The sequence below is a fragment of the Oryx dammah genome, unplaced genomic scaffold (genome assembly GCF_014754425.2).
Source record: "Oryx dammah isolate SB20612 unplaced genomic scaffold, SCBI_Odam_1.1 HiC_scaffold_2, whole genome shotgun sequence".
In the NCBI taxonomy this organism is placed as follows: domain Eukaryota; kingdom Metazoa; phylum Chordata; class Mammalia; order Artiodactyla; family Bovidae; genus Oryx; species Oryx dammah.
Genome location: NW_024070186.1, coordinates 69,539,343 through 69,563,507, shown reverse-complemented (window position 1 = coordinate 69,563,507; position 24,165 = coordinate 69,539,343). Strand labels below are relative to the sequence as shown.

Sequence of the window (24,165 nt, the reverse complement as noted above, 5' to 3'; positions counted from 1 at the left end):
CTTGGAACAGTTTAATGTGGCAAGAGAATACTTATTTCTGCAGCAGGGGGAGACCTGGCACAGGTGGGCTGTTCCACGGGGAGCTGGAGGGGTGGAGGATCAGCTGGGGTCCTCGGTTGCCATGGAGACCCACAATGCACTCATCTTATTATTCCAGTGACTGCTACTCCCCTGCTGGTTGTCTGATTTCATCCCACTACATTGTCCACTTACCCACTGGTGTGCCTTTAAGGAAACACAATATGCTTTGGAAATTTTGTATGAGAGTCCCAAAATTGTTCTCCAAAACATAATGTTAATTGCCCTGAGATAGTTCCGTCTGGATAAATCATAGTGAATCCTTTTAGAAAGTTACCAATTATTTGTAAAGCGTTTATCCTTTAAATTATTTTTTTTAATGCTGCATGTTTACTTAACAAGATTTGCCTAAACTAAGCAAATTTATAACCTCCTAGTTGTAATTCCAGCCTATGGTTAAATTAGGAAAATTTCATGAATTTGGGATTTAATCATTTAAAATATTAAGTCACTCAAATGGAACAGCAAGAAAATAGACTGACTTATCTACCTGTAATAAAAAAACAGAAAGGTGTTTTTACTCTTAGCATACTGCTCTTAAATATATGATCTCTTTACATAAATAAGATGATGAAGCAGTATGAAAATCTGACTTAAAAATGACTTGCAAACTATTCAAGTAAAAAATTTCAGCTCATCAAAATTTTTTTACTGCTCCACTAACACTCAGATGGTTCACAGGAAAATCAAGGAAATGTATTTATTTTCTCTCAAGCCAACATAAATAATCTTAGTTCAACAGGTGAGGAGCTATTTAAAAGCCTTGCTTAAAAATCATATTTCAAAATCACAAAGAGAATGAAACCTAACAATGAGAACAATTCTTATGTTAGTTTATTTTCTTTTCAAAATGAGGAAAAAGAAAAGCATAGACTAATCTCTTTCAAATAGTGCTTTGAATACACTAATCAGAGTGACAGGAGATTATAATAAATTCTATAATCTCTGTATATTGAAGAATAAAGTTTCTTGATATTATGCAGACTGTGTAATTTGTATTCCTGCAGCTAACCATTTAAAGAAATTATGATATCTGAAAAATTTAAAGATTTTTGAAGAATTGAAGAAATTCTTCAATGATATAAAATTAGCTCCTTCCATGAAGGAATTGAGATAGTGGTAAGGCACACACACAAAAAAGAACCAACTTCCACCAAAGAGTGATGGTTCACAAATTTCTTTTTCAAGTATGGACCCTGGAAGGACAGCTCCAAGACAAGCTCTTCTTAACCTAAGCTGGACTACATGAGAAAGTGAGGCAGCCAGGCTCTCAAATACTGAGTCATAGTCCTGACTCAGTATTTGAATCAGAGTGAACAGAATCACTCTGATTCTGCTGATTTTGGCAGAGCAAATACTTCCTTCCACATTGTCATAATTCCATCAAGTTGGCAGTGTTCCAAACCAGAGCAGTTTAAACTTTAAAAGTGCAGATATATTTTCTAAATTTTTGAAGGAGTAGTGAAAAAGGAAAGGCATACTAATAGTAATGTAAGATATTCCTAATATACTATTTGAAATGTTTACAATAATCTGGAGAATTAACGTTCTCTCCATTAATGAGCAATGCATCTCAGAGAACAGAAGTAGTTTTCCCAAGGTGACACAGCTAAGATGGAGAGGAGGCAGCACTCAAATCAAACCCATCAGCTTCTAAAGCCCTTGTTCTTCATCACACGTCACCTCTTATCAGCCACATCAGACTTCTCTACCTGAGAGAACTCACAGACCATCGATTTTGCTTCTCAATGCAATCCCTGATTATTACTTAGTTTATAGGGTTAATATGAGTTAAGTGGTTTTTTAAAAATATCACTTTCTTCCAGAAAATCTGAAGATGAATTAGGATTGTCATCTGATCTGAGGCCGTGCACATTTTTGCGCCTCCCCTCCCAAATTCATTCTCAACCTCTTGCTCTTAGAAATGCTAATGACTTCCAAGCCATTCCTTTTCAATTTAATGAAGAAGACAATGTCTGCCATCCATAAAGCCATAAATGAGGCAGTGGAAAAGTTTGAAAGATGAGACAGATTTTAAGACGTATGAAGAACTTTATATCTAGTAGAAACAATTAGAAAATACACTATAAATATAAATATAGTTTTGCTTTTGGGAAGACAACACAGGAGCCACACCATCATCCCTCTTACCCTCCTGGCAACACACAGTGAGCTACCAGTGAGGAAGAAAGCAAGAGAAGATGGAAAGAAGTAACAAAACCAAGAAGGCAGAAAGACAAGGTCAGCAGGAGGGCAAAAAGAGAGAAAGCTGAAGATCATTTTCATAGTAGATAATCTGCACATACTAGGTACTCAACAAATACTTTTTATATAGTGGAAACATAAAGAATGCTAACAAAAAGGAGAAACAAAATGTTTTTCATTTTTAAAAATTTGAAAATAGAGGCTAGTGGTTAAAGATGGGAAAAATGAAAGGATAAATTTTTATTCCTTTAGCATTTGAAGCTAGTTTCAAAAAATAATTTTTAGTTGTATTTGCTAATAGACTGTTAATCTTCTTTAAAAATCAGTCCTGATTTGCCTTGATAGTCCCTAACATAGAATTGCATGGTGGGAGGCAGACGGGAACCATGGGCTACCCACCCTTGCACAAAGCTCTGGGAATCTGCTCTTGACACAAAAGGTATACCTTTTTTCTGTACTTTCAATGAAAAATGTCTGCTGGCTGATTAAGAAAAAATATCATAGCCATCTTAATGAAGAAAGTGTTTAGATGATCTGTTCTATCATGAGTCCAGATTAAACAAGAGTTCTAAACATAGTTTTTTTTTTTCAATCGAATTTCTAAAGTCACAACTGATAAGCCCTAAGCAGAAAAATGATAACACTTCACCAGCAAAGGTCTGTATTTTCAAAGCTATGGTTTTTCCAATAGTCATGTACAGATGTAAGAGTTGGAACATAAAGAAGGCTGAGCACCAAAGAACTCTTGCTTTCAAACTGTGGTGCTGGAGAAGACTCTTGAGAGTCCCTTGAACAGCAAGGAGATCAAATCCAATCAGTCAATCCTAAAGGAAATGAACCCTGAATATTCATTGGAAGGACTGATGCTGATGATCTCAGTTCATTTCCAAGGCAAACCATTCAATATCACAGCAATCCAAGTCTGTGCCCCAACCACTAATGCTGAAGAAGCTGAACAGTTCTATGATGACCTACAAGACCTTCTAGAACTAACACCAAAAAAAGATGTCCTTCTCATCACAGGGGACTGGAACGCAAAAGTAGGAAGTCAAGAGATACCTGGAGTAACAGGCACATTTGGCCTTGGAGTACAGAATGAAGCAGGGCAAAGGCTAACCAAGTTTTGCCAAGAGAATGCACAGGTCTAGCAAACACCCTCTTCCAACAACACAAGAGAAGACTCTATACATGGACCTCACCAGATGGTCAATACTGAAATCAGATCGATTATATTCTTTGCAGCCAAAAATGGAGAAGTTCTATACAGTCAGCAAAAACAAGACCAGGAGCTGTGGCTCAGATCATGAACTCCTTATTGCCAAATTCAGACTTAAATTGAAGAAAGTAGGGAAAACCACTAGACCTTTCAGGTATGACCTAAACCAAATCCCTTACAATTATACAATGGAAGTGACAAATAGATTCAAGAGATTAGATCTGATAGAGTGCCTGAAGAACTATGGACGGAGGTTCATGACATTGTACAGGAGGCGGTGAGCAAAACCATCCCCAAGAAAAAAGAAATGCGAGAAGGCAAAATGGTTGTCTGAGGAAGCCTTACAAATAACTGAGAAAAGAAGAGAAGCAAAATACAAAGGAGAAAAGGAAAGATATCCATCTGAATACACAGTTCCAAAGAATAGCAAGAACGATAAGAGAGCCTTCCTAAGTGAACAATACAAAGAAATACAAGAAAACAATAGAATGGGAAAGACAAGAGATCTCTTCAAGAAAACTAGAGATACCAAGGGAACATTTCACACAAAGATGGGCACACTAAAGGACAGAAACCATATGGACCTAACAAAAGCAGAAGATATTAAGATGTGGCAAGAATATACAGAAGAACTATACAAAAAGACATTAATCACCCAGATAACCATGATGAAGGGGCTTCCCTTGTAGCTCAGTTGGTAAAGTATCTGCCTGCAGTGCAGGAGACCCGGGTTCAATCCCTGGGTTGAGAAGATCCCCTGGAGAAGGAAATGGCAACCCACTCCAGTATCCTTGCCTGGAATATCTCATGGACGGAGGGGCCTGGAGGGCTGCAGTCCATGGGGTCGCAAAGAGTCAGGCACGACTGAGTGACTAACACTAACCATGATGATGTGATCACTCACCTAGAGCCAGACATCGTGGAGTGCAAAGTCAATTGGGCCTTAGGAAGCATCACTACAAACAAACCCAGTGGAGGTGATGGAATTCCAGCTGAGCTATTTCAAATCCTAAAAGATGATGCTGTTTTAGTGTTCCACTCAATATGCCAGCAACTTTGGAAAACTCAGCAGTGGCCACAGTACTGGAAAAGGTCAGTTTTCATTCCAATGAAAGGCAATGCCAAGAGTGTTCAAACTACCACACAATTGCACTCATCTCACATGCTAGCTAGCAAGGTAATGCTCAAAATGCTTCAAGTTAGGCTTCAACAGTACATGAACCGAGAACTTCCAGAAGTTCAAGCTGGATTTAAAAAGGGCAGAGGAACCAGAGATCAAATTGCCAACACCTGCTGGATCAAAGAAAAAGCAAGAGAATTCCAGAAAAATATCTGCTTCATTGACCAAAGCCTTTGACTTGTGGATCACAACAAACTGTGGAAAATTCTTAAAGAGATAGGAATACCAAACCACCTTACTTGCCTCCTGAGAAGTCTGTATGCAGGGCAAGAAGCAACAGTTAGAACCAGACATAGAACAACAGACTGGTTCCAAATTGGGAAAGGAGTATGTCAAGGCTATATATTTTCACCCTGCTTATTTAACCTGTATGAAGAGTACATCATGAGAAATGTCAGACTGGATGAAGCACAATCTGGAATGAAGATTGCCAGGAGAAATACCAATAACCTCAGATATGCAGATGACACCATCCTTATGGCAGAAAACAAAGAGGAACTAAAGAGTCTCTTGATGAAGGTGAAAGAGGAGCGTGAAAAAGCTGGCTTAAAACTCAACATTCAAAAATCGAAGAACATGGCATCCAGTCCTATACTTCATGGCATATAGATGGGGAAACAATGGAAACAGTGACAGACTATTTTCTGGGGCTTCAAAATCACTGCAAATGGTGACTGCCACCATGAAATCAAAAGACACTTGCTCCTTGGAAGTGTCTTGCTCCTCATCAAGTGTCTATGATGAGCCTAGACAGCATATTAAAAAGCAGAGACATAACTTTACCAACAAAGATCCATATAATCAAAGCTATGACTTTTCTAGTAGTCATGTATAGATTTGAGTTTGGACCATAAAGAAAGCTTTGTGTTGAATTTTGTGTGAATTGATGCTTTTGAACTGTGGTGTTGGAGAAGACTCGAGAGTCCCTTGGACTGCAAGGAGATCAAACCAGTCAGTCCTAAAGGAAATCAGTCCTAAATATTGATTGGGAGGACTGATGCTGAAGCTGAAGCTCCAATACTTTGGCCACCCGAATCAAAGAAGTGACTCGTTGGAAAAGACCTTGATGCTGGGAAAGATTGAAGGCGGGAGGAGAAGGAGATGACAGAGGATGAGATGGTTGGATGGCATCACTGACTCGATGAACATGAGTTTGAAAAAGCTCAAGGAGTTGATGATGAACAGGGAAGCCTGGCGTGCTGCAGTCCATAGGGTGACAAAGAGTTGGACACAACTGAGTGACTAAACTGACTGATGCTGAAGCTGAAGCTCCAATATTTTGGCCACCAGATGCATAAGACCCAACTCATTGGAAAAGACCTTGATGCTAGGAAAGATTGAAGGCAGGAGGAGGAGGGGGCAACAGAGTATGAGACAGTAAGATGACATTATTGATTCAATGGACATGAGTTTGCTCAAACCCTGGGAAATAGTGAAGGACAGGGAAGCCTGGTGTGCTGCAGTTCATGGGGTTGCAAGGAGTCAGACAGGACTTAGCAACTGAACAACAACAAGATCTCACAAACCAAGGTCACCATTTAATAGTAAATGATAAACCAGGATTTGACCCCAGGCAAAAAGCAGAGACATTACTTTGCCAACAAAGGTCCATCTAGTCAAGGCTATGGTTTTTCCAGTAGTCACGTATGGATGTAAGAGTAGGACTGTGAAGAAAGCTGAGTGCCAAAGAATTGATGCGTTTGAACTGTGGTGTTGGAGAAGACTCTTGAGAGAGTCCCTTGGACTGCAAGGAGATCCAACCAGTCCATTCTAAAGGAGATCAGTCCTGGGTGTTCTTTGGAAGGAATGATGCTAAAGCTGAAACTCTAGTACTTTGGCCACCTCATGAAAAGAGTTGACTCATTGGAAAAGACTCTGATGCTGGGAGGGATTGGGGGCAGGAGGAGAAGGGGATGACAGAGGATGAGATAGCTGGATGGCATCACCGACTCGATGGATGTGAGTTTGAGTGAACTGCGGAAGTGGTGATGGACAGGGAGGCCTGGCATGCTGCAATTCACAGGGTCGCAAAGAGTCAGACATGACTGAGTGACTGAACTGAAATGAACTGAACTGAACTGAAACTGACTTTAGAGAGACTTTTTAATGACTGTTATATAATCTCTACTAGTTGTTATATTTTTCTTCTCTTCGGTTAAGCAAATCCCTTTTCTCCTCCAATTCCTTCAGAAAGATACTGAGCCTTTTCAAAATGTGTTTTGGTGGAAGATATCTATCAATTGTATGAGGAGCTATGAATGATGGCTTTAGATGTTAGCCAAGAAAATTATGCTAGGACAACCACAGCCACAAATACAGTCCTTTGCAAATCATATTTGACTGTTTTGATCATTTGACTGTTTTGATCATATGACTGCTTTGATCACAGTCATAACTTTGAATAAAGAGAATAAAGCATAATATTATTTTCAGAGTTATTTAATTCTTTCTTCTCTCCCTTCACCTAATGTTGATCATTCAGTGCAATCAACAGCTGGGGGAATTAAATGCTCTCCTTCTTTGGAGACTGTAATACCCTAAAATCCAATTATCTTAAACGAATTAAAATGCTGTTTTTAAAGCCAAAGCACTTCCAGGAGGTAACTGTTAATTGCGGAGCCTTTTTCAAAACCATGCAAAGAAGGAAAGAAATGACTACGTCAGAGTGTATTTGTGAACTCCGGAGTTCCACCCACATACACATAATGTCAGTTCCTAGATCAGAAGTTCTCACAGTGTGGTCCCTAAACCAGCAGTGTCAGTATCACTTGGGAACTTGTTAGAAATGACAATTCTATAGCCCCACCCCACACCTACTGACTCAGAAACCCAAGGGGTGGAGCCCTGCAAATTGAAGGTGACCTGTGGGTGATTCTAATGCACACTAAAGCTTAAGAACTGCTATTACAGCCATTGTGCTACCAAAATAGCTGCAAGTCAGACTTACAGGTGTAACTGTCTTGTTTATCATTCCTCTAGTTAAATATTAAGAAATATCTGCAGTTTACTAGCATTATTTATGTTTTTCCATATTGCAGTTTTGCCCATAATGAAATTAGATGTAAATATATACATATATATATTGTTCAAAAAGAAGGCTGTTCTTGACTGTGTGTTTAGTCTGTTTTTCATTCTCAGTCCTAAATCAGCATGTCTGGGCATACTGCTGAGTTGCTAAAAAGTTTTAGAACCTTTAGATGTATACTACCCTCAGCTTGCAAACTGCCTCTGTTTACATCCAGTATCTACTTATACTTTATAGCATTTATTTTATGCTTCCTTAGGAAAAATAGATGGCATTAAAATGTGAGGTAGCTAACACTCAAATTAGTAATAACATAAGGCTTTCCTAACAATGTGGGAAATAGCATTTACCTAAATAGTAACTGTACTATCAAAACAAAATTTCATTTGCATGGTAAGATTGTATTACATTTACTGTTTTAGGCAGTTAAGAGAACATAAACTGTAAGTCTAGAATCCTGAGAGATTTTCTTCTTCCTGATGTATGGTGCCCTTTGCATCCTGTGATTCATAATCCGCTTGGGTCATGAAACATTGATGAACGGAAGCCAGTGACAGTAATGGAGTCCTGTTCGGTCAGGCTTCACAGGAAAGACAGATCATATTTCACAGGTGAAAAGTGCCTCTAATTAAAGGAGGTGCCTTGGGGACAAAAATGTTAGTGCTTCCTCTTTCTTCTCCTAATGTCTTTCATTATTATATAAATGCACAAAGTTTATTTCTTACCATGTGTGTCCATTTTTTTTAACTTTATCTCAATGAATATTTATTTCATGAACGAACCTGCAGGAAAATAAAAGAGTTGGTTCTAAAAGCAAAGGAATAAGGAAGAGAGATTTAAGTAGCCAGTTGGGAAAGAAATATCAAGATGAAAAGTTTACCAAGTAGATACAAGGTTGATTAACTATCTATAAGACAATAAAGTCATATCACCTTTGGCATTAACTTCTCTACCAGGCTGTAAGATCCTAATAGGTTATCAGTTCTAAAAGGTTATAAATCATCTGCACCTTTATATTTGTTAAACAAATATATTGTCACCCAAGAGTGTCAGATGAGGGTGGCAGTGGGCTGAATGGTGGCCCCCATAAAAGATATGTTCATATCCTAATCTCTGGAACCTGTGTCAGTCTTCTCCTTCCTGACTCGATTTTCTGGATTAGAAAAATACAGTAGCTTCCACAGAGCCCAGAGAATAAGGGAGGATGCTTGTTTGGGAGGCCACTGGGCCTCGCCCACCAGTGAGCAGGGCACTGATGCCAAGGCAGTAGCATCAATGCCTTGACCTGCCTTCATCACCCTCCCTTTTCTGACCACAGGCACTGCTCCAGAGGCCTCAATCCTGAGCTACTCACAGGCATTGCTCTTCACCAGGAACCCCACTAGGGCATCCTGCAGCCATACCCACCCCACCCCCAAACCAGGGTTTACTAGCACAGACATCTGCCAGTCCCGATACAGCACAAAAATCAAGTCCCTTTCAATCTCCTATAAACTCTCCTTAGCCTCCAGATTGGCCATGAGACTTTGACTGAGAACACACTGCTACCTTCTGGGAGTAGGGAAGAGAAATACCTTTAATTTGGTCACTCATGTATTCCCTGACAGTATATTTTCAACAAATATTTACTGATTATTTGTGGAGCACCTACTCTTAGAAGGAGGGGCCAGGGATACAGCAGGGAATAAATACATCAAGGAGGAGAAAACATAAATTAGTGTTCCAATAAATTAACCTTTCACATCCATTAAAGCAGAAGGCAGTCTAAGACTTGTTTATGCTCAGAAACATTCCTAGTAATTACTTTATTGTATTATTTTCAGCCCACAGTATTCTAGACAGCTTCTTGGCTAGCTCTCCCAACCTTGCATGAATGTCCCTGTCTCCAAGGGACAGCTTTTCTATATTTCGCATCTTCCTAAAATGGCCAGTTGACCACAGCCTCCTGTGGGAGGCAGTGCATGCAGTTTTGAGCATGGCCCAGAAGCAATGGTCCTACCACTTAGCCAGCTGTGAGACCAGGGGCAAGTCAAGTCAGCTCTCTGTGCTTCAGGGTCATGAAGTCAATGCTAGTACTTACCTCAGGTTGTTGAAAAGACATGAGTTCCAGTAGGTAAAGGACTTGAAGCAGCATCTGGCAGGTAGTAAGCCCTGGTATTGATGTTGTTCAGTCTCTAAGTCATGTCCGATTCTTTACAACCCATGGTCTGTAGCCCGCCAGGCTCTTCTGTCCGTGAGATTTCCCAGTATTACTTCCAAGAATACTGGAGTGGGTTGCCATTTCTTCTTCCAAGGGATCTTCCCAACCCAGGGATTGAATACTGTGTAATCATTAAAGAGGGGGTTTCCTCTTGAGGACCACTAATGGTGGAGAAAGAATGAAAAGCAACTGAACAGAATAGATAGTAAGTGCTGGGTGGAGAACAAAGTTTTGCCATAGTTTTGGTTTTCGAATGTGGCTACTTTTAAAAATCATCACAGAGGTTTTCAAACATTTAATTTCTGGACCCCACTTTCAAAGATCACTTCATTGTTCTGGGGTGGGGCCCAGGTCTTTTCAAGTAATTTCCCTAGAAGCAGGGGTTGAGCATCCCTGCAGGACAGCAATCTCCCACATGGCCAAGGAGCCACCCCTGCCCTGCGGTGAAAGGGGGTGGGGGACTTGACTCCGAGCCTCTCTCCTCCTGCTCCCCAAGGCCTAGCTGCCTTAGCAGTGCTGGGCCTCCTCCCGCAATCCATCCACAGGCATCCTTAGGGCATGGGCTTAGGGTGCGGCAATACAAGAGTTACTAAAGTCCTCCCCTTGTGGACCCCACAGCAGAGCAAGAGGATCAGAGAAGAAGATAGATAAGAAAACAAGCAATTACACAGAGAAAAATCGGAAACATTCAATGCTCATGGAGAGAGTTCTAATCAACATACAGTGTATACTTACTAGGAAATCCTTGGGAAAAGACTGGGGTAGATCTAGGAGTGCAACATGTGAAGACTCTCCAAGGTACATTGCTGGACAGAAAAAAACAAGCCACAGAATAGCACTATTTACGTTTCCAAAAGCTTTTTGAAACACTGTGATATTCTATCCATGGGTGCATAAATATACATGCAAATTCAAGGGGGGAAAGGTCTAGAATTATGCCTCTGATTTACCATGATTAATTTTTTTCAAAAAGAATGTAATCATTGTGAAATTTAAAATAGATATTTTTTAAATTCTAGCAAACTCTTTGTGGGGGATCTTCTGGAAATATTTGCATTTAGCTAAATTGTGTATCACATTTCCTGTTAATTGTGACAAAGCAGTTGGCATTACCAGACATGATTTTATCCAAGTGACTATTTAGCAGAGAGCAGTGACCTGAGGAAATGTGGCATGAGACAGATGTGTGCCAAGAGAGGGAAGGCAAAGGAAAGAATACAGCATGAAGTCCAGCTCAAGTGTAAGGAGAAAGGCCTAGCATCTACTTTCCGTGGCTGCAGCCTTCAAAGCTTCACCTGAGGTTGATCCTCCTAGCAAGCTGAAAGCGCAAACATCAGCTTCCAGGTGTATTCTCTAACGGAGATTCTCCAGCCATAGGGAGACTTCCTAACCTATCAACGCCTTGAACCTAGACCAATGAGATGTAAGATCTTTGGGAGGTAGGACCTGGGTGTGGATGTTTTAATATGACCTCGGCTGAGACTCTCTGTTAGAAGATGCCTGCGTGTGAGCCAGGAGCATATTTTGGCACCATCGCCGTTTAAGAAGCGTCCCGCTTGCAAAGTACTCCAAAAGTGACGTCAGTCACAGGTGCTTCTTAACGTCTAGGGTACTATGAGAAAAGGAAAAATGTTTGTATTTTATATTACGTGATTCCAAAATTGTGTTTGGTTTATTTCAGGCTCGACTGACCAAAGAGCAGCGCTGGGGGAGCGCCTTGCTTTCCAGAAACCATTCCTTAGAAGAAGAATTTGAAAGAGCTAAAGCAGCTGTGGAGGTAGCTTTTTGGTTTGTTTTTTCTGTTTCATGTTTCTGAGAGTGGAATTCAAAACATCAAACAAGATATATATGAAGTAGGTCTTTTTTTAAAAATTGGAGGATAATTGCTTTACAATGTTGTGTTGGTTTCTGCCTTACAACAACGTGAGTCAGCAACATGAATCTTAAGTATACATCTATTTCCTCCCTTTTGAGCTCCTTTCAGCCCTCTAGGTTGAAATGAGTCTTTATAGACATGAGCAAACCATGACTATAATTGTTAGAATGAGACCTGGTTACCAGAGAACTTTTGACTTCCTATGTGGGGTGACTAATAGTTGTCAACTCTTAAAATTCTGTGGTAGATTAGCGGTGACTGGAGTTTTGGGTCAGGAAGAACTCTTGAGTCTCATCAGGCTCCCGTGATGAACCTATGCTATGCATTTGCTAGCTTCTATGAGGTCAAGCTTCATGCCCGATTTTTTTTTTCTCTGACATCTAGGACAATATCTGAAACATAGAAGCTCTCGCTAATCCTGAAATACACATTTTCCTCACTGGGTGGGGAAAAAAGGCAGGGCTGAGAAATTCTAATCAATGATAGCACATCTTGACTTGAGCCATAATTTTTCTTTCTTTCTGTTTTTTTTTTTTTTTTTTTACTGTTAAGAGTGTTCAAAACAATGACAATGTTAATAAATTAAACACTTAATTTGAACATTACTTTTCCTTGTTTAACCTTCTAATAAGAGAGGGGGTGAGGGAAGAAAGAAAGAAAGGGAAGAGGGAAGCCAAAAAAGGCATCCTTGGCTGTTTTTTTATCCATTTCCTTCCTGGTTAGATTTGCAAAGAGTGCATCACAGGCCCCATCTATGATTCTCACCAAAGCCTTGCTAGATGACTATTTGAGAGTGGAGCTTTTCACCCAATCCAAGTATGAACTTGTCAGGACCTCCGTTTCTATTATTGATGGGAAGTCTTGCAAATTGAAAGTATTCCTGTAATATGGTTCATTTATGTGTCAGTCTTACCACTAGAATTTGGATGAAAGTATTATACAGTGGGCAGTCTTTCAGTAATTTCATACTTGAAGTGCAATTAGATCATACTAGCAATTTAATATTAAAAAGTTCTCTCTATTCTAGGAAATAATTCCAGTCAAATTTCATCTCATCAGTCAGAAACCTAGTAAGAGAACACTTTAATCTCGTCACAGTACAGTCCACCCAAATTTCTTCTTTTAGTTTTAACCTTTTTATTAAAAAAAAAGTTAATGCATATTTAGTGCTCTTGAATGTGATCAACTGATAGATTTGATTGAGACCAGCTGAGTTCAAATTATTCAACTGCATGGAGGCTGTAGCTCAATTTATCTTAAATGTAGAATTTTCTGACTTAAAAGAATTTAAGTTTCTTTTGAACTCCTACTATGTATAATACACTGAATTAGCACTAAAAAGATTGTTTAGAACCATAGAATCTTGGGGAAGAAAAGACTTTAGAATTTATCTATTCCTATTTGTAAGGAGGAGACAATGGGTTCATGCTAAAATGACATAAGTGCAAAGTAATATATCAACAAGAAAATTGTCCTTCTGTCTGTTCATAAAATCACTTAATCTTAGTTTTGGTGAAGACCTTAGATGGCATCTATTCCAACCAGTCACACAAAACAATTTTTATTTTTAAACATACTTGACAAATTATTTATTCAAACATACCCTTTTTCTATTTGAACATTTCCAGTTAGGAACAACTCACTTCTTTTCAAGAAAACCTATTTCAGTTTTGCACAATCCTGACTATTAAAAAGGTCTTCCCTGAATTAGGCTGAAATTGACCTACCAGCAACTACCTGTTTTCTTACCCCTGGCTTTGCTCTCTCTGGACCAAGGCAAACTTAGGTGAATGCCTTCTCTACTTGATGCCCATCTCAGCCCAGGAAGCCTGATTTTCTCCTGGTTTCTCCTTGTATGTCCTGGGAATTGAGAGACCAGAGTTGTTATTCCAACTTGCCACTAATAACGAAACATCATATCTCATTTGGAGAAGAAAATGGCAACCCACTCCAGTGTTCTTGCCTAGAAAATCCCATAGACAGAGGAGCCTGGAGGGCTGCAGTCCAGAGGGTTGCAAAGAGTTGGGTATAACTGAGCTACTGAACATTAATATACCTCATTAATATACCTCATTAATCCATGTAAGTCTCATTTTTCCACACCTCTACAGTCCTTTCCAGCTACAAAATCTTAAAAGGCTGTAAATTACTTCAAGTAGTTATCCGCAAACATTAATGGCTATCTATACATGCTGGCTGCTGAACTAGGTACTAGAGATAAAGGAATGAGCTAGCTTTGAGTTACTGTCCAGCAGTGGCGTGGAACAGATGACCAACTTAAACGAGGCATTTGCTCCCTTCCACTTTAGTTTCTTCATTATAAGATGAGGGGCCTGGATTTCTAATGTACTAAAAGTGCTATCCGTTTATAGCTTCAGGTGAAGTGACTAAGTGCAGAATTCCTAGCAAATCAGAAAACTGTAAGCATATTTGCTCAGCTGGAAGCCAGGAACCTAGAAGCTTCCTTAAGGAATGAGAGAGGATGGTGCTGACCAGAAGGTGTGAACAGGTGTGGGGAAAAAGGCATGAGACATGGGGGTGGGGGTTGTATTTCACCAACCTGAGGGTAAATCAGACCTACAAAACTGCACACATACGTGAACTGCTTACTTCCCAACATTATTCTTATTGAGGGTTTAATCTAAATCCTTAGCAGAAGACATAATAAAATGTGTCACAGAGTCTTGGAAATATACACACCACTTGACCCCGCCACTTCTTAGAATTTGTCTTAGGGAAATAGTCATAAAAGTTTGCAATATTTTATCTGTAGAATTTTACGTGGTGAAAATTGGGAATAGCCCAAGTGTACCACAGCAGAATTAACTAAATTACTATCTCTACAGTAAAATGCTATATAACCATTAAAAACTACAACATAGAAAAATAATTAAGATCATGTAAAATGTCTAGTGATAATTGGAATACTCATTTATATACTGACAACTTTACAGTATGATCCCAGGTTCATAAAATTGTAATAGCTTAATACCTCATGTGTTTGGAATGACTTCCCTGGTGGCTCAGCTGGTAAAAAAATCCGCCTGCAATGCGGGAGACCTGGGTTCAGTCCCTGGATTGGGAAGATCCTCTGGAGAAGGGAACGGTTACCCAATCCAGTATTCTGGCCTGGAGAATTCCATGAACTGTGCAGTCCATGCGGTCACAAAGAGTCGGACACAACTGAGAGTTTGGAATACATAACACTGTGCCAGCCACTGCCTCAGGAGCTTTGCATGGATTCTCATTTAATCCTCCCAGCAGGCCTATGAGGAAGGTAATATTGCTGTTGTCATCCTGCAGATGAGAAAACTGAGGCTTAAAGATATTGCAGACATTTGCATGGCATTTTATAAGCAATTAAGATAGACTGAAAATGAAGAACTCTCATTTAGCAAGTTATAAAGTCATGATTTCCTCCCAGACTCCAGAGCCTGTATTCTGAATCACTGCACTGTATAATCAGGAGAGTCTGTGTCCAAGTGTTCACAGTAGCTATCCTTGGGTGGCTGTACTTGGGAGTGACTTAATTTCTTCCATTAGCTTATCTGTATTTTCCAAATGTTCTGTCATAAATGTGTACTATGTTGGTAATCAGGAAAAAAGTGGTAAATTCCAATGGGCGCTATAGTAGAATCTCAGATTCTTAAAGAGAACAAAAAGTGCCACATTCTTCATTTCAAGACTGATAAAGAATGGCACTACAGATCAGCTTTATTAGAGGTTGTTCTAAACAACAGCGAGACCCAGATGAAAACCATGCCTGGGGCGAGTTCAGTGTTTCCAGTCTCCATTTCTATATTATCTGGTTCCAGTATTCCTTCTGTTTCACATTCTATTCCGTTCTTAAACCCTCTTTTTTTTTTTTTTTGGTCATTATTCTGCCTCAGGCCTGGCACCTGATCCCCTTTCCAGCTTCTTCTGCATCTCAGCCCTTCACAAGCTCCAGGGGTACCACCGTGCTCTAGCACAGCAGCCACATTGCCTGCGGTCTCCACTCTTTCCTCTGCAGGGAACTTTCTTCTCCTGGTGTGGCAGGTTCCTTTTTGTCATTCAGATTCGAACTCAAGTGTCAACGCCTCAGAAAAGCTGATTCTGACCACCAGTTGCTGCACAGCACCTCAAATTTTGTTTTTCACTCTTACATTTATCACTTTGTCTTCCCTTATTTGTTTTTATTTATCTGTCTGTCCTCTGTCCACTTTAAAACGTAACCTCAATGAGAAAAGGGATCTTGTCTCTTATATAACACTACCTCAAGAGCTAAAACAGTGTCTGGTAACTGCATCCATGCTCAGCTGCTCAGCCACATCTGACTCTTTGCATCCCCTTGGACTGTAGCCTCCCAGGTTCCTCTGTCCATGGAATTTTTCAGGCAGGAATACTGGAGTGGGTTGCCATTTCCTCCTCTGGGGTACCTCAGTTCAGTTCAGTCGCTCAGTCATGTCTGACTCTTTGCAACCCCATGAACCGCAGCACACCAGGCCTCCCTGTCCATCACCAACTCCCGAAGTTTACCCAAACTCATGTCCATCGAGTCGGTGATGCCATCCAGCCATCTCATCCTCTGTCATCCCCTTCTCCTGTCCCCAATCCCTCCCAGCATCATAGTCTTTTCCAGTGAGTCAGCTCTTCGCATGTGGCCAAAGTATTGGAGTTTCAGCTTCAGCATCAGTCCCTCCAATGAACACCCAGGACTGATCTCCTTTAGGATGGACTGGTTGGATCTCCTTGCAATCCAAGGGACTCTCCAGAGTCTTCTCCAACACCACAGTTCAAAAGCATTAATTCTTTGGCACTCAGCTTTCTTCACAGTCCAACTTTCATATCCATACATGACCACTGGAAAAACCATAGCCTTGACTAGACGGACTTTAGTATTTAATAAATACTTGTTGAATGAATGGATGGATGGCTAATTGTTAATCACATAACGTGAGAAACACTTCAAAAGTGCCCTATCACCTTCTAATGTAATTGAGTATTTGCATTTTCATAGCTGATGTAAACAATCAATTCTGTCTCTGGGGTACAGATCTCTCCCAGGAACTGCCCTGAAGCGTCCTCTGTGTCTGTCTTAGTCTCAGTGTCAGTCAGTGAGACAGTCACAGTGTTACAATGCCATTACAATACAGGTAACAGCAACCACTCTTGCCATGGTGTTACATTGGACCTGTTCTCTATTCTGCATGGTATGATCTAGGCTATACATAGACTATGTAGTACCTGCTACTGCTGCTAAGTCGCTTCAGTCGTGTCCAACTCTGTGCGACCCCATAGACGGCAGCCCACCAGGCTCCCCGTCCCTGGGATTCTCCAGGCAAGAACACTGGAGTGGGTTGTCATTTCCTTCTCCAATGCATCAAAGTGAAAGTGAAGTCGCTCAGTCACGCCCAACTTCGCGACCCCATGGACTGCAGCCTACCAGGCTCCTCCATCCATGGGATTTTTCAGGCAAGAGTACCGGAGTGAGGTGCCATTGCCTTCTTTGATGTAGTACCTAACAGCATGCAATTCAACTGTTGACCCAAAGTGCCCTAAAATTCCAGTTCTTCTACTAAAGACAATTATCACCACATACACGTTTATGCATACCTTAAATGACTGGGGAACCTGTTTGTGTGTGAAGACTGACATTGCTGAAGCTCAGGTTGAATGGTTAGATTCAGTGAGGCCTTATGTGGAGTTTTTTGCCTCCATATCCTACATTTTATTGAAAAATCACTGCAAATTCATCTCAGCTCAAAGTATTGTAATTTTAGGTCAAAGAACCAAATATTCCTAATTTGGGCTATTTTTTTTAATGCCTGTTCCCTGAAGGAGTTTCCTCCATGCTTCCTCTTGGATTTTCTTCCTAACCAGCAGCCTAAACATGCTGTTAGCTACAAGTCCCTAAGAAAGATGTACAGGAGGTGCAGAAATGAGAAGCGGGGAAGGAGCCCCAGGGGCTCAGTGAGGCCTGAAGCTGCCTCCCAGGAAGAAGATCTCTAGAGAGCACTATGCATCCTCTGCAGAGAGGAGGTCACGTGGGCAGTCAGCACACCTGCAACCACAGGTCAGAAATGTCTCTTACCACTGTCAGCAGAGAGGAAACAAGCCAGCCAGCCTCTGGAACTGTGTTTACCTAGTTAGTCTCTCTAGGTGCCTCAGCCTTCAAAGTAAACTGGATGTAGCAACAAATTCATCAGGACATGTTTTTTTTTTTTTTTTCATTTATTTTTTAATTGAAGGATTATTGCTTTACAGAATTTTGTTGTTTTCTGTCAAACCTCAGCATGAATCAGCCATAGGTATGCATGTGTCCCCTCTCTCTTGAGCCTCCCTCCCATCTCCCTCCCCATCCCACCCCTCTAGGTTGATACAGAGCCCCTGTTTGAGTTCCCTGAGACATAGAGAAAATTCCATTGGCTATCTATTTTACATATGGTAATGTAAGTTTCCATGTTACTCTCTTCATACATCTTACCCTCTCCTCCCCTCTCCCCATGTCCATAAGTGTGTTCTCTGTCTTTTTCTCCACTGCTACCCTGCAAATAAATTCTCCAGTACCATCTTTCTAGATTCTGTACATATGCATTAGTATACAATATTTATCTTTCTCTTTCTGACTTACTTCACTCTGAATAATAGGCTCTCGGTTCATCCACCTCATTAGAACTGACTCAAATGCATTCTTTTTTATGACTGAGTAATATTCCATTGTGTATATGTACCACAATTTCTTTATCCATTCATCTGTCGATGGACATCTAGGTTGCTTCCATGTTCTAGCTGTTGTAAATAGTGCTGCAGTGAACAGTGGGGTACATGTGTCATTTTCAATTTTGCTTTCTTCAGGGTATATGCCTAGGAGTGGATTGCTGGGTCATATGGTCATTTTATACCTAGTTATTTTAAGGAATCTCCATACTGTCTTCCATAGTGGCTGTATCAGTTTACATTCCCACCAACAGTGCAAGAGGATTCCCTTTTCTCCACACTCTCTCCAGCATTTATTGTTTGGAGACTTTTTGATGATGGCCATTCTGACTGGTGTGAGGTGGTATCTTGTAGTTTTGATTTTTGTTTCTCTAATAATGAGTGATATTGAGCATCTTTACATGTGTTTGTTAGCCATCTGTATGTCTTCTTTGGAGACACGTCTGTTTAGGTCTTTTGCCCACTTTTTGATTGAGTTGTTTTTCTGGTATTGAGTTGTATGAACTGTTTGCATATTTTGGAAATTAATCCTTTGTCAGTTGTTTCATTTGCTATTATTTTCTCCCATTCTGAGGGTTGTCTTTTCACCTTGCTTATAGTTTCCTTTGCTGTGCAAAAGATTTTAAGTTTAATCAGGTGCCATTTGTTTACTTTTGTTTTTATTTCCATTGCTCTAGGATCTTGCTTTGATTTATGTCATCGAGTGTTCTGCCTATGTTTTCCTCTAAGAGTTTTAAAGTTTCTGGTCTTGAATTTAGGTCTTTAGTCCACTTTGAGTTGTGTATGGTGTTAGGAAGTGTTCTAATTTCATTCTTTTACATGTAGCTGTACAGTTTTCCCAGCACAACTTATTGAAGAGGTTGTCTTTGCCCCATTGTATATTCTTACCTCCTTTGTCAAAAACAAGGTACCCATAGGTGCCTGGGTTTATTTCTGGGCTTTCTGTCTTGTTCCATTGGTCCGTAGTTCTATTTTTGTTCTGGTACCAAACTGTCTTGATGACTGTAGCTTTGTAGTATAATCTGAAGTCAGGAAGGTTGATTTCTCCAGCTCCATTCTTCTCTCTCAAGACTTCTTTGGCTATTCAGGGTCTTTTGTGTTTCCATATGAATTGTGAAATTTTTTGTTCTAGTTCTATGAAAAATGCCATTGGTAATTTGATACAGGTCACATTGAATCTGTAGATTGCATTTGGTAGTATAGTCATTTTTACAATATTGATTCTTCTACCCAAGAACATGGAATATCTCTCCATTTGTTTATGTCATCTTTGAATTCTATCATCAGTGTCTTACACTCTTCTGTATACAGTCCTTTTGTCTCCTTAGGTAGGCTTATTCCTAGATATTTTATTCTTTTTGTTGCAGTGGTGAATGGGATTGATACCTTAATTTCTCTTTCTGATTTTTCATGTTTAGTATATAGGAATGCAAGTTATTTCTGTGTATTGATTTTGTATCCTGCAACTTTGCTAAATTCCCTGATTAGCTCTAGTAATTTTCTGATAGTATCTTTAGGGTTTTCAGTGTATAGTATTGCATCATCTGCAAGCAGTGAGAGCTTTACTGCTTCTTTTCCAATCTGAATTCCTTTTATTTAAGTTTCTTCTCTGACTGCTATAGCTAAGACTTCCAAAACTATGTTGAATAATGGTGGTGAGAGTGGACACCCTTGTCATGTCATCAGAACATGTTTTAAGCTCTTTCTATGGGCCAGGCACTGGACTAGGTGCTAGGAATCGAAAATTAAGTAAGATAGCTCTTCCCTTAAAGCTCTGGAAGAATTGGAGGTATTTGCAGCTCAGGAGATGATCAAATATGATTTATAGTTGTTATGGTTTTACACAACCAGCTCCACTCTAGGTGTTGACCTCTTACAGGTGGGACCACATTTCATCTCTGTATTCCTAGCACCTTTCCGAGATTCTGATACAGAACAAGGCCCCACAGACTTTTGCTGGCTAAATAAATGAACAGATTAGCAACTCCAATGCATTTATTTCATCGAAGTATCTCTTTTTTAATGTGTGTTTAAGAAATATCACTAACCTACTAACAAGATGAACTTTGTACCCTGACAAGCCTCATTGAAAGCTGTCTCCTAACTTCCCATTTCTATGTCCTGTCTCAAAGGATACAGCATTCAAGAGAACTTCTTTTCAGTGCATGCATGCTCAGTTGCTTCAGTCGTGTCTAACTCTTTGTGACGCCGTGGATCGTAGCCCTCTAGGCTTCTCTGTCCATGGGATTCTCCAGGCAAAAATACTGGAATGGGTTGCCATGCCATCCTCCAGGGGATCTTCCCAACACAGGGATTGAACCCATGTCTCTTAAAATCTTCTGCATTGGTAGATAGGTTCTTTACAACTAGTAACACCTGGGAAGCCCAAAGTAAACACCCAAACAGGGACTTGAATCCTGGACCCTCAGATAAAAAGTCTGATGCTCTACTAACTGAGCTAAGGACATAGCTCTCACGATAACTCCTCATCAGACTGGAGGTTAATTTTCCCTTAGCAGCACTAATGTACATGAAAAACACAGGCATATTAGTAATTACTGTTTAAGGACATGGATAGTGAAAGAGTTTAATGCTAATTAGTAATTCCTTCATCTGGAGGTGTGACTAACTCTTTATCTCCGTTAATTTTGACTTGGAAATATCATGCTTAAAACAATGTAATGCTTGATAGGCACCTTAGAAATCTTAAATGCTTGTAGGAAATTGGAGGCCATTCTTGAACTCCTTTTGTTAATATAGTATTATGAAAGAAATTGCTGACTTGAGTGCCCTCCTACCAAGAAGATTATCTGTCTGTCCCACCACCTCATATTTTCTCTTGCTTTCTATGACAGTGTCACCTCTTTGAAGTAGGTGGAAGAGATTAATGGATTAAACACTGCTTAAATCATTATGACTTAGATTCAATATCCAAAAAAGAGGAAATCTTCTGAAAATATGTGGAAACATTTTTTGGGCAGTACTGGAGAAATCTTGAGGTTAACTGTTTAAGACACAGATAGCCTAAAAGCTTAGCATACCATGTAGCTAACATGCTTCCCATGTCAAACTGTAGATAGGTCATGTAAAAATTAGATGTGTTGTGAATTCACTGGGCAACTACAAAAGAAAGGAAAGTATGTTTTGACTAATAGCTAGAAGTCTCTGCTACATGTACCCTTCAGCTCTGATACTTGTAGGAATATTTGAAACCTCTCTCTCAATGTCTCTTTCTCTCTTTTGTTGGATATCTTTTTACTTTTAAGACCCACTATTAAATAATTTTCTAGGAATTTTATTTCTGTAGGAGCAATAATGTAATTCTATTTATCTGGAACCTACAAAACCTCATCTTCTTTTTTGAAGTATAGGTGACTCAATACAGAATCTGCCTATAGTGCAGAGTCCTGGGTTCAGTCCCTGGGTCAGGAAGTTCCTCTGGAGAAGGAAATAGCAACCCACTACAGTATTCTTGCCTGGATAATCCCATGGACAGAGGAGCCTGGCTGGCTACAGCCCATGGCGTCACAAAGAGTCGGACACGACTGAGCAACTAACACTTTCACTTTCATCTTTCATTTACAATGTTCTGTTAGCTTCTGCTGTACAACAAAGTGATTTCGTTCTATACACACATATATGTATATTCTTTTTGATTATGGTTTATTGTAGGATATTGACTATAGTTCCCTGTGCTGTACATTAGGACCTTTATTTTAGAGATAGTATGGGGGACTGGAATGCAAAAGTAGGTAGTCAGGAAACACGTGGAGTAACAGGCAAATTTTGCCTTGGAGGACAGAATGAAGCAGGGCAAAGGCTAATAATAGAGTTTTGCCAAGAGAACGCACTGGTCATAGCAAACACCCTCTTCCAACAACACAAGAGAAGACTCTACACATGGACATCACCAGATGGTCAACACTGAAATCAGATTGATTATATTCCTTGCAGCCAAAGATGGAGAAGCTCTATACCGTCAGCAAAAACAAGACTGGGAGCTGACTGTGGCTCAGATCATGAACTCCTTATTGCCAAATTCAAATTGAAATCAAAAAAAGTAGGGAAAACCACTAGACCATTCAGGTTTGACCTAAATCAAATCCCTTATGATTATACAGTGGAAGTGAGAAATAGATTTTAAGGGACTAGATCTGATAGACAGAGTGCCTAAAGAACTATGGAGGGAGATACATGACATTGTAGAGGAGACAGGGGTTAAGAACATCCCTATGGAAAAGAAATGCAAAAAATAAAAATGGCTGTCTGAGGAGGCCTTACAAATAGCTGTGAAAAGAAGAGAAGTGAAAAGCAAAGGAGAAAAGGAAAGATATTCCCATCTGAATGCAGAGTTCCAAGGAATAGCAAGGAGAGAGAAAAAAGCCTTCCTCAGTGATCAGTGCAAAGAAATAGAGGAAAAGAACAGAATGGGAAAGACTAGAGATCTCTTCAAGAAAATTAGAGATACCAAGGAAACACTTCATGCAAACATGGGCTCCATAAAGGACAGAAATGGTCTGGACCTAACAGAAGCAGAAGACATTAAGAAGAGGTGGCAAGAACACACAGAAGAACTGTACAAAAAAGATGTTCACGACCCAGATAATCACGATGGTGTGATCACTCATCTAGAGACAGACATCCTGGAATGTGAAGTCAAGTGGGCCTTAGAAAGCATCACTACGAACAAAGCTACTGGAGGTGATGGAATTCCACTTGAGCTATTTCAGATCCTGAAAGATGATGCTGTGAAAGTGCTGCACTCAATATGCCAGCAAATTTGGAAAACTCAGCAGTGGCCACAGGACTGGAAAAGGTCAGTTTTCATTCCAATCCCAAAGAAAGGCAATGCCAAAGAATGCTCAAACTATCACACAATTGCACTCATCTCACATGCTAGTAAAGTAATGCTCAAAATTCTCCAAGCCAGGCTTCAGCAATACGTGAACCGTGAACTTCAGATGTTCAAGCTCGTTTTAAAAAAGGCAGAGGAACCAGAGATCAAATAGCCAACATCTGCTGGATCATGGAAAAAGCAAGAGAGTTCTAGAAAAAAACATCTATTTCTGCTCTATTGACTATGCCAAAGCCTTTGACTGTGTGGATCACAATAAACTGTGGAAAATTCTTCAAGAGATGGGAATACCAGACTACCTGACCTGCTTCTTGAGAAACCTGTATGCAGGTCAGGAAGCAACAGTTAGAACTGGACATGAAACAACAAACTGGTTCCAAATAGGAAAAGGAGTACATCAAGGCTGTATATTGTCACCCTGCTTATTTAACTTATATGCAGAGTACATCATGAGAAATGCTGGGCTGGAAGAAGCACAAGCTGGAATCAAGACTGCCAGGAGAAATATTAATAACCTCAGATATGCAGATGACACCACCCTTATGGCAGAAAGTGAAGAGGAGCTAAAAAGCCTCTTGATGAAAGTGAAGGAGGAGAGTGAAAATGTTGGCTTAAAGCTCAACATTCAGAAAACGAAGATCATGGCATCTGGTCCCATCACTTCATTCCGAAACAGATGGGGAAACAGTGTCAAACTTTATTTTGGGGGGCTCCAAAATCATTGCAGATGGTGATTGCAGCCATGAAATTAAAAGATGCTTACTCCTTGGAAGGAAAGTTATGACGAACCTAGACAGCATACTTAAAAGCAAAGATATTACTTTGCCAACA

General features: G+C 40.1%; 1 protein-coding gene across 5 annotated transcripts in view; it reads left to right on the top strand.

Annotated features, from left to right (window-relative positions):
• PEX5L (peroxisomal biogenesis factor 5 like) overlaps positions 1–24,165 on the top strand; it is a 209,721-nt gene that overhangs the window by 101,046 nt on the left and 84,510 nt on the right. For all 5 annotated transcript variants that reach the window (XM_040251498.1, XM_040251488.1, XM_040251478.1 and 2 more), the window contains one exon: positions 11,586–11,681. In XM_040251498.1, the coding sequence (XP_040107432.1) occupies positions 11,586–11,681 (96 nt within the window). The remainder of the gene's footprint in view (positions 1–11,585; positions 11,682–24,165) is intronic.